The sequence below is a fragment of the Leptinotarsa decemlineata genome, unplaced genomic scaffold (genome assembly GCF_025532065.1).
Source record: "Leptinotarsa decemlineata unplaced genomic scaffold, Ldec_3_MD MMD2_tig00001064_RagTag_RagTag, whole genome shotgun sequence".
Taxonomy (NCBI): domain Eukaryota; kingdom Metazoa; phylum Arthropoda; class Insecta; order Coleoptera; family Chrysomelidae; genus Leptinotarsa; species Leptinotarsa decemlineata.
The window spans coordinates 1,140,835-1,151,766 of NW_027412558.1; the positions used below are offsets into that span (position 1 = coordinate 1,140,835).

The 10,932-nt window shown below is 35.9% G+C and overlaps 1 protein-coding gene across 4 annotated transcripts in view; it reads left to right on the top strand.

Annotated features, from left to right (window-relative positions):
* LOC141482376 (uncharacterized) overlaps nt 1-8,379 on the top strand; it is a 102,609-nt gene extending 94,230 nt beyond the window's left edge. For 3 of the 4 annotated variants that reach the window (XR_012465479.1, XR_012465480.1, XR_012465481.1), the window contains exons 5-7: nt 529-822; nt 1,498-1,600; nt 8,306-8,379. Coding sequence is in view for 1 of the 4 variants with exons in the window: in XM_074175497.1 (XP_074031598.1) it covers nt 1,498-1,556 (59 nt within the window). In the remaining 3 variants the exon portion in view is untranslated. The remainder of the gene's footprint in view (nt 1-528; nt 823-1,497; nt 1,601-8,305) is intronic. The other variant, XM_074175497.1, reaches the window with a different exon arrangement.
* Nucleotides 8,380-10,932: the final 2,553 nt, after the last annotated feature.

Below are 10,932 nucleotides of genomic sequence, written 5' to 3' on the forward strand. Positions count from 1 at the left end.
GGTTGGAGACAATGTGGCTCCCTGGGGAACACCAGCGTTGATGATAAAAGTATTCGAAAGATATTCATCATCTGTTCCTTCCAAATATTTAAGGTTTTGGTGGTTTACGACTTCCTTCGTGATTTTTGATATCACTTATAGCAAAGCGACTGGTCTATAGTCATTTGGACCATCACACAGTGTCCATGGTCTTTTTCTGGTGGGTTTTCGCCTCTGGGAAGTGCCTGGGTGGCCCATCAGTGTTCATCCACTATCCATACAGTAAGTAATAAGCTGAAAAGACGCAAAAAATTAAAACTTGACATGACTTAGAAACTTTTGAAACAACCTTTATAATTATTTCAATGATATACGTCAAATGAAGAACTCATTACACTTTTTTCTTCGATAAAGATGTCTTATCCGGCAGCATCTTTTTTCAAAAACCGTTTTTCACAGAAGAGTCTGATCTGTTTTTCATTTTGAACTTATTGGTGTCTCATCATCACCCTGTAAGTGTTCCTCAAGGAAAATAGCATTCTTTTACAGAATGGAGCTTTTTTGTCTCTTCTTCTGCATCATTACAACACAAAAAATATACCACCACACAATGGGCTCGGATACTACTATACAAAAACTGGAAATATAACGGATGGATCCGAAAATAAAAGCCACTGGGATGCTTCTGTTCAACTCTGGAGGAAAGTCATGACGAAAGGTCTATTTGTTGTTCACTGAATGCCAAATAATCAAAAATGGGCCAACATCCTTCAAGAGATAAGTTGACTAGGTCGACAGAAAGAATCGAGAAAAGAGAGAAATTTGGTAGTTTCGCTAGAAAAGGTAAGTGTTTATTAATGGAGGTGTTTTGATATTCATCACTGTTTGCTATTTTCATTTTTCTTTACGTATATTTGACAATTTCATATGTATAGAGCTGGAATTGCTGATGTACCACTCTTTATGGAAATTCATCTAGAGTTCCTTTAAATTTGTTGTGATCTTTTTACACGTAGCATGTTTTTATTTAGATTCCAATCGATTGATGAACTCTTCATTAATAAAAACATTCAAAGAAAAATTTCGTGACTTTCAAGTAACTCACTTAATAACAGTTTTGCTTACATTAACAATGATTTTATTGCATATAATCAACATATAATCAACATGTTAGTCCTAACGTGTATAGAAAGGTTATTAATAGAATAACGTCGAAAAATCTGTGGCCCCAGAATCGAACCTTGTGGAACCCCAAGTTCAGCTGCATAACAAATAGACCAGGAATCAATAAATTGCCAATAATCTATCATCAGTGCCTAGATTGTATTTTTTTCGCATAGTATCCAAGCAATCTTATTTTTATATAGTGATGAATAGTATTTCCTGCAAATATGTGATTGTATTGATTTTTTATTGTGGTGCTTGAAATTTGACCTCATGTCTTTTTGAACATTTTAGCTAGGGTAACAGTTTGTTCTGAAAGAAGAAACTAAAAATGATCCATCGATTCTGTTGCAGGTTCTGCAAAAAAAACGTGCAGATGTGGTTCAAGTAACACAAGTGCTGACTGCCAATAAGCTATCTCCAAGAAATCGGCAACAACACCAAACGGCTGCCGAAAGTAAGTAGACCCTGAAATTTCATTGAAAATTTTCCCGTTGACTGTGTATGGAATGGGGTATAAACATCAATTGTTTTACAGGGGGGGTCTTGTGACACATCTTTTTGAAGCTCCTGACAAATGCTTCACAACCCTTGAATAATGTCAATATCTTCAACTACCACTAAATGGCGGAATTTTTAATAGTTGCCTGAAAAAATTGAAATTTAACTACAAAAGCTCTACAAATATTTATTATTATTTTCTGCCGTATATCCAATATTGGATATACGGCAGGATAGCCCCATAAAAAAAGTCCAAAGGTATCAAATCTGGCGAGCAGGTTGGCCATTTTGTGGGACAAATAAAAGTGGTAAAAAACATAGAAAGTTTAATTTCTCTTTTTTTCATTACGATTTCCTACCACGTAGTAACGGCTACATCTATCAATTAATTGATTAATTAATCATCATCTTTATCTTCATCACAAACGAGTCTCTGTGATCAGTTGTGATGGCGTCACGGCAACAGAATTTCGAGTGGGGACAGAGTGAGAGAGTAATAGATAGAGGAAAAGTGAACAGAGAATAGAGGAATAGAAACTCGGAGAGGTAAATATAGGTATCACACAGCTGCACGCATTAAACTTTATCGACGAATTTTTGTAGTTTCGGCTTGCGGAAATCGTCAGATTATATATTTTTCGTTAGCCTTGAATTATTTCTTTCAAAATTGAAAAAAATTAGCTACGCTCGATAATGTCGAAATGACGTTATTTTTTTACAACTTTGCTGCCCTCTCCTTTCTTTACGCCACTTTCAAATTGTCAGATTACTGGAATATACACTTTTTAGCAGGTAATTAACTCACCCTACCTTAATCTGACGCGCTCGAGAATTTCTGATGATTATTTTTTTTTACTAATCTGATCATATATCCCTCACAGGCGGCCTTATATATGGGGCTCATATTTGGTGGAGGTACTTAACCGTGTACAAGGTATATTAATCTGCCGCGCTTTAGTAAATCCCGAAATCCCTGCTTGGGCTTCCCTATTATTGAAAATCCTTTCGGTTTCGTGAAAGTTACGCGTCGTTCCATAAAAAAAATCGCTTCAATTTTTTCTTCCAATGGACGAGAATTGAACATTTTAGAGATTGTAAAACCGAAAACTAAGTGAGAATATTCTAGCTGAACAATGATGCTCATTGTCGTACTGACATTTTTTGTTGTTTTTATAAACAAAAACTAACTTGACAAACCTCAACGAATTGTTGGAATTGCCATATGACAGATAAAAAGGAATATTCTTAGAAATATCAATATTAATGTGTTTGTCTTCAGGAAATTATTAAATGTTCCGCCATTTTGTAGTATGTGAAGATATTGACTTCATATTCTAGGGTTGTGAAGTATTCGTCAGGAGCTGCAAAACGATGTGTCACAAGACCCCCTTTCAATTTACGTTTTTTCTCAGATGGCGCCACGTCGCCATCTTGAATGCTTCATCTGTCAATTTCACTTCAAAAAGTATTCATGCATCAATTTCATTGTCCCAAATTTCAATTTTTTGAGCTGACCCTTTCAAAAAATTAAAGGGGGGGGGGCATTAAAAAATACACTGTATGATGTCACCTTGAATACTTAAAGTTGCATTGTTAGGTAGAGAGAGGTATCAAGAGGTATTTAGGAAATTACTGATAACATTATCAATGTCAACATGTTACCTGCATACTGCCTACAGAAAATTCCAACGACGTCTCTGTAACCTGCGCCGGTATATCTACCGTCAATGTCTGTACCATTTGTGACCCCCATCGGAGACGAGACCGGCGAGATACCGCACAAACAGGTTCGGAATGAGCGGTACTCTCGGCGGGTACTGCAAGGTGGAAATCACCTGCGGCTAATTTCAGACGCAACAATCAGCAGGAAGTGCACCATCGAACGAGACGTTTCATAGGCGTGCAGGTCAGGATAATTAACTTCCTAACCTTGTTTTTTGGGGTTATGAAGCAAGTGCAGCAAGTTGGCTTTGTAAGACATGGTCTTGTCATTTTGTTTTCGTAACACTCTTGTTTCGAATCAGGGTACATATTCCTGACCTTTTTGCATTGAAAAACGTTATTCACACCGGAGTCCTAGACAATTTCAAAACTGAAAACGCCTAAAAGGGCGTCCAAGAGTTGGCAGATGCAGAAAAACTGGTAGATTTGGCGGAGACCTCAAGAGGTTAGGTTGGGTTAGGTTAGGTTGGTTTATGTTAGGTTAGGTTAGGTTAAATTAGGTCCCATGTCAGTTGGATTGAAAACATTGTTTACTAGAAACCGATGCTGAACTGTCAGGTTGGTTAGAACTTCGTTTGTAGGCAGAGGGGGCGATCGTAGATATGTTGCTTGTCGTTAGCTTCAGTTTTGTTCGAGGTGTGATACTCTGAAACGATTTGATTTTTGATTATAGGAAATCATCGACTTCGTGTTGATGTGGGACACTAACTTGCACTGACGAGAGACCAAATAGCTCGAAACCGGTCTGCAAGTGTGCCCCAATATTTTTTTCGGTCCTCACTCTTTGTATGCGTGTTGGTGGTTTAATGTCCAATAATGTAAACTGGGTTCGAAATTTAGTCACAAGCTTCCGAATAGCTCCCTCAGTAAGCCGACGAAACTGCCCATAAATTGGAAGAAGTGCACGATACACTTTTTTCACAGAGCATGAATTTTGATAATAAAATTCAATAATTTGCAAGTGTTGTTCATTCGTAAGTCGATTCATGGTTAAATTATAGACCAAACTGAACAAGTTTGACAGTGACACAAGACACGATTCACGCGTGATCTGTCAAAAACAGTGTTGCCAAAAAGATACCAGCAAAAAAATAACTCATTAGTACAACTGAGAATCTTGGAAAGATAAAAACAATTTCTTTACGGGCGCAAATTAGCAGTTTCTTCAGCCGTATCAGTACCTGAAAATTTTAAACTTCAAAATACTGTATATGTACACACCGCAGACGTTAAAATTTAACTAACCACCACGAAACACTGTAACAATCAATTCCGCCAGCCGATTGCAGTTGAATCTGATTGGCCAGCGTAAGGAGGCTTGTTTATTAACCCAATAGATGCAAATGTACGTGGTGATCATGTTTTCTTTGGATGGATATATTTTATACGGTGTTATCAACAAGTGGTGTCGCTAGTGAGCCGCTTCATCAGAATCTTCATCTAGCAGCTACGTTATTTGTGGACATTTTTATTATGTACATATTTGAAAAACGTTGGAATGTAGTTCATTGCTATTCTATTTAGTAGCAAACATGAGATGGACCAAAGAGCTGGTGATAGAGCTAATTGAAATGTTTAACGCTGCTCCCGCATTGTGAGACATTGAAATTTCGGAACGAGCTACAAAAGTAAATCTGATACTGAGATGAAAACTTCATCTGTCATCTGTCATGCAAGCAGCACTAGAACCAGCAGCAGCAGCAACAGTGTTCAGTTCCATTTTCACTTCAGAACTGAGTTTGGTTTAGATGGAAAGTGGTTTTGGTTCAGACACCGTTGAAAACATGTATTTGGATACAAGTCACTATGTCCAAAAAATATGTTGCCAACATCCATCAATGCATTGCCTACATTCTGTTGGCAATATCCATCAGCCAACATTTTATTGGCCCTTCTGTACTTACCTTAACAGTCAGAAAAATGTCGTCCAACTTAATGCTGCACATGGTGTATCGTCAATCTTCTTCCAGAACTGAGTCACTAATTTTGAATGATGAAAAACAAAGCAAACGGGAAACCAGATCAAACCTGTTTTATGCGAAATTGAAAGTAACAGGAGAAAAATAATGAAGAGCCCAAACTATGTTCAGAAGAATGAGATAAACATTTAACGAGGACCTGTTTAAATGTTTAAACTAGTAGAGAAAAAAAGATTGTTGTTGTAGGAAGAAAAACAAAAAGAGCCCTTAAGCTACATCTAAGCATACATTTTAAACATCTCGTTTTAGATTTCGGTAAAAGCTAACGAAATGCATAATCAAGCAATTTTTCTTGATGCATTTCGCTCAACCGAATCAATATCATCGGGAGGCGCCAAAAAATTATGTTTTAATCCCTTTTTTCGAATAAGTACGCCTGTGATAACTAGTCTCGAAATGGGGGCGTGGACCTGCTTCAGTGGGTGAGGGATGGGCCATTTGGGGATATTCTCTGGTAAAATTGCACCTGCCTAGTGTCAAAGATGCGATTGACAAATTGGGGGAGAATTAGTTAAAAGATATGTTAACTATGAGGACCACATGTTGTTGTATAATCGCTAGTCGGGTTGGCTTATTATTTAATTAATTAATGAAAAAGCTTTCTAGTTGTGTCGATGTGATAACCTTGTTATTTCAATTAAAATTTCACTCTAATAAAGTTAAAAGAAAACTTGTTTTATCGACATCTAATATTCGAATAGGTTCCGGTATAGATAACTGCCCTAGAAAATTCTCGATGAAAGTTCTGGTCATGATTTCGCTGAAAAAAAGCGTTTGAAAATGGTTTCTGCTTTCCTACATTCGAGATGAAATCTATTCCTTCCGAAGTTTTAATAATAAATAGAAACCCTTGCTGTATGAAGAAAAAACCCGGGGGTTCTGCTATTGAATTTTTCAATAATAAATAAAACCCTTTACCACATAAAAGAGAGATCTAATATTACCCTTTTTGTATCATTTTCATGATTATTTTTTTGTTAAAGGTTATAAGTGAAGGTTGTGGACCAAACATTCTCTAATGGATGAATATATTTCTGTCAGGCAGATAATCACGGGTTACTAAGCTGAGAAAATTTGCAGGATACCCGAAGCTAACATTTTTACCTTCGATGTAGGCAACACACATTTCAGAGCGTTTGTATTGATTGTAGCCTACGCTGAATGTTCCAGCGCAACTAATTCACAATATCGTTATAAATACATGTGTATTTCTATTTTCTAGAAATGGTTATGAACGTGAAGTTCAGGTATTGATGCCATAATTCGTTCAAAGTTAAACATGAACCGTTAAATATTGTGACTGTCGGGCTGTAATCTATCTATCCAAGAACTCAGGGTCGGACTACAGCAGAATGCCCCTTCCATTGTTTTTCCGGTATTTCAAACAGAATTTCGAGTTTTGTAGGGTGAAACATTTGTGTTAATTAAAAAAATTATGATATGAATTTATTTTCGTTGTTTCATATCACAAAGTGTCAGTCTCTTGAAGAGAAATTAATCATAATTTTGTGATGTTTCGTTGTATTTCATTTATATACTACATGCATGTAATGAACCATTGTTTTATCAATTAAAAATAAATATTCTTTTTCAGTTTTTTTCTCTTCGCGACTTTGAAGCAAACAAAATCACCTCTCTGAATAAATATTTATATCAGCTTCATGAACTTAAGTGAAAGGATATTACCTTTCTTGAAACTACTTCAGCAATTTTATTTTTAAATTTTTTCGGCACCTTCAAAATGATGTTCTAAAGGTCGATGTTTCGAAGTAGATTCACAAAATTTTTGGCAGTGCCTCCATTACACATGTTTTTATTCTAGTTAATTTTGTTGGTACAACACCCGTTGTTCAATATTTTGCCAACTTTTCCAGCTTCAGTCTTTAACTTTGTGAAACCCACAATCCATTTTATTTTTCTTTACTCTTCTGCTTTGATCTATTCCACTCTTTTCTATTCTATTCTATTCTACTTTGCTTCATTCAACGCTATTCCATTCTACACCATTCTTTCCTCTTCCATTCTTTTCTGTTCCGAATGATAGTCGTTCATGCAAGTTTTATACATGAATGGTGTTTTTGAGTTATTATTCAATGGACTTTTACGACTAAATGTCGTTCCATATTCCATGATGTGGGTTGATGTCTTTAGGAACGCTCTGAAACTAACTTGGACTTTGTTGATCTCTAACAGAACTTCTTGTGAGTCATTGAACGTGTAGGAGTTGTTGGATTACTTCTCACTCTACTCCACTCTACGCTAATCTGCTTTCCTCTCCACTCAATTCCACTCTTTCTTTACTTTACTCGTCTCGAATCTGCACTAAATTACTTTCCTCACCTCTTTCTTCCCTATTCCACTGTGATCTTCTCTATTCCACCCAATCCACTCCCCTCTGCGTTTATTCTACTTGGCTCTGATCCACTCTGCCCTAATCTGCTTTCCTCCCTTTTTTATCCTCTACTCCACTCTCATCTTCTCTATTCCACTTCACTCTGCCTCCATTCTAATCCGCTCTGCCCTAATCTACTTTCTTCTTCTCTTTCCTTCTCTACTTCACTCTCAATCTCTCAATTCCACTCCAGTATACTTCACTTCGTCTTTTATCTACTTTCCTCTCCTCTTCTCTTCTATATTGTCTTCTTGTCTTCTCTATTCTATTCTAATTGAATCCACTCTGCCTTTATTTTACTCGACTCCACTCTCCCTCTATTCATCTCGATTCTACTCCACTACGCCTCTACTATTCTACTCGACTTTACTCCATTGTGTTTTGATTTACTTTCCTTTACTCTTTTCTTCCCCTTTCCACTCTGATCTTCTCTATTCTTGCTCCGATCTGCCGGAAAAACATTGAAAAGACATTGTTTTAGTTTTGGACGTGTATGGATTACAGATTCAATTCGAATCAGTAATTTCTGAATTTTGTTGTCTTCTAAAACCTGCGTAATTTTTTCCAGATAAGAAAAATGCTACACTCCACGCATCGCCGTCATCCGAACCGAAAGTCAGAAGAACAATCTTCTCGCCGAAAGAGAAAAAGCAAACGACCACCGTCAAAGGTGAGTGAAAAAATTCTAATATAGTACTCCTTTATTTCTTGACGAAGAAAGAAACTCGCAACAATGGCGCATAAATTTATTCTTGATAATTACTGAAAGATTGTAGTTGACGGCTAGGAAAACGTAACAATAGCAATGAGTCGCAATTTTTCTGTCGAACAATAGGAGAAAATGTTTTGAAATATTTCTCTTTGAAATATATGACGCTGTGAATAATTGTAAAGTGGTTAATACTGCAATTCTTGTTTCGATATCGGGGTTTGAATATTTTCAAGAAAGAATAGTCGATTATTTCTCAATTAGAACAATGGGGTAGGATATTACCAAACGAATAATGATGGTTTACGACATGGCGTTTAGTTATTATCACTGCATCTTACAGAGAATGTGAAATAACAAGGACTCCGAACAAATAGAGTAGTCAGTTCCCCAACCCAGATAGTTTCTAGATGTCCGAATGATTGCGATGCCTGTAAAAAAAATTATTCGCGGTCAAAGGTCAAAAATCTCGAAAAAAATTTGTTTTTTGCGATTTTCAGGAAAACGGTAAGTTTTATCATAAAATAACTTCAGATAAAAATTGTAGATCATAAAATTCTCTACAAAATATGTGTGAATATTTTTTTTCTTAGAGCCACCGTTTCTGAGATAAGACCAATCAAAAAGTTGTCAAAGTTGTAATCGTCATTATATGCACACGTTTCCACGCCACCTATGAAGTAGTGTACTTAGCGCGTTTTTTTAACGTGGTTTCCCCAGTAGGCCTATTTCATGTGTCTGTTGTGATTCTGTCAAATTGGAAACTTGCATAATAAAATATATTAGGAATGGTTGGAAATTATAAAAGCGATTGAAATTTAAAAAATGTAAAAATTTATTCATCCGAGTCATAACCTTCAAATACTTATTCTTGTCGTTCTTCTTCTTGGTCTTCTTCTTCTTCTTGATCTTCTTCTTCTTGATGTTCATCCTGGGTGTAGATGTTGATGGGAAAAGATGTTGATGAGCAGCAACTGAGGATGGAGGAAGACAAGCTAATTGCACCTGTTTGTTATTTTTAGTGTTTTTTACGAAACATGCATATCGATACTTATCTAAGCAGGTGGTTTTTTTCGAAGCTTTGTACATAGAAAGAAGAAACTGAATCCCGTTGGTGATAATTTCTTGTTGAGTCGAATTACTTTTTCTTAAAACTTCAGCACATTGAACTAAATCTTGTTTTTCGAACATTTTAAAGACTGTTGCTTTACCCCTCCTGTAAAATGCAGGCGTCGTATCACATCCAGTTATTGCATGTAAAAATAGTACATGATTTTGACTCTTTGCAAAAGTAGATAAATTTTTTGACGAATATATTTCGGTTTGACTTTGAGCTTTTCCTGGCTTTAGAATGAAAATGGTTTTTTCAGGTGAAGTTCGAGCAGTAAGAAGTACGAGTAAGTCTACATCTTCACCAAAAACAATAGTTGTATTTGTCAAATTAAATTGCTCTATAGCTGTTTCAATAATCAGTACGTCGGCATCGTTATTAGCCTGTTTAACCAATATATTTTCGCCAATAAACTTATCCTTCAACATTGAAATGAACCAAGATTTGATTGTGAGTATTTGCAAGAAATTTCTGTAGACTGGTAGGAACTGTCATAAGTTCATCAAATACAATATCGGAAGATGAAGATGTTGCTAAAGTTCGACGACGTTGTACTGCAGCTTTAATAGTTCTCGTGCAATCGTGCAATATTTTTACTTAAATTACAACTTCAGAGATGTATATACGTGGCATACTTATGCATATAATGACGATTACAACTTTTTGACTCGTCGTATCTCAGAAACGGTGGCTATAAGAAAAAAGGTATTGATATATTTTTTGTAGAGAATTTTATGATCTACAATTTTCATCTGAGGTTATTTTATGATAAAACTTATCGTTTTCCTGAAAATCGCGAAAAAACAAATTTTTTTCGAGATTTTTGACCTTTGACCTCGAATAAATTTTTTACCAGGCATCGCAATCATCCGGAATTTTAAAATCTTTGTTTTAACTATGTTTTGAAAAATTACACGCATTTGCAGCTTGTTGTAAATTTATGTACCTTTACTCTTATTTTTTAGTCTAATTTGACCGGATAATCAACTTCACTAATCACATACTCTTGATATAATGAAGTCACAGTGTTATCTCGTAATCTTTGTTGAAAAAATAACTTTTTCTCTATGAAATGAGGATGTTTAGGATCGAAAAGAAATCTCAAGTCGTTCATCTGTATCTTATACTCAAAACTGGACTTGCTGAAGATATTTTACTCATACCTACGATTCCATTCATCTGTCAGTCACAATTTTGGACTCCATTAGTATCTCATTGTTTTGATTTCTGTACCAAAGACCCATTCTTCTCTGAACGATCTTGTAATGTAACATTGTTATTGAGTCTGCTGAGCATTCTACGTCTAAGATAACGAGCTCCACCATATACCTTTTTTCCCAGAATCAGGATAAAATGGCAGTAAATTTGCTACTCG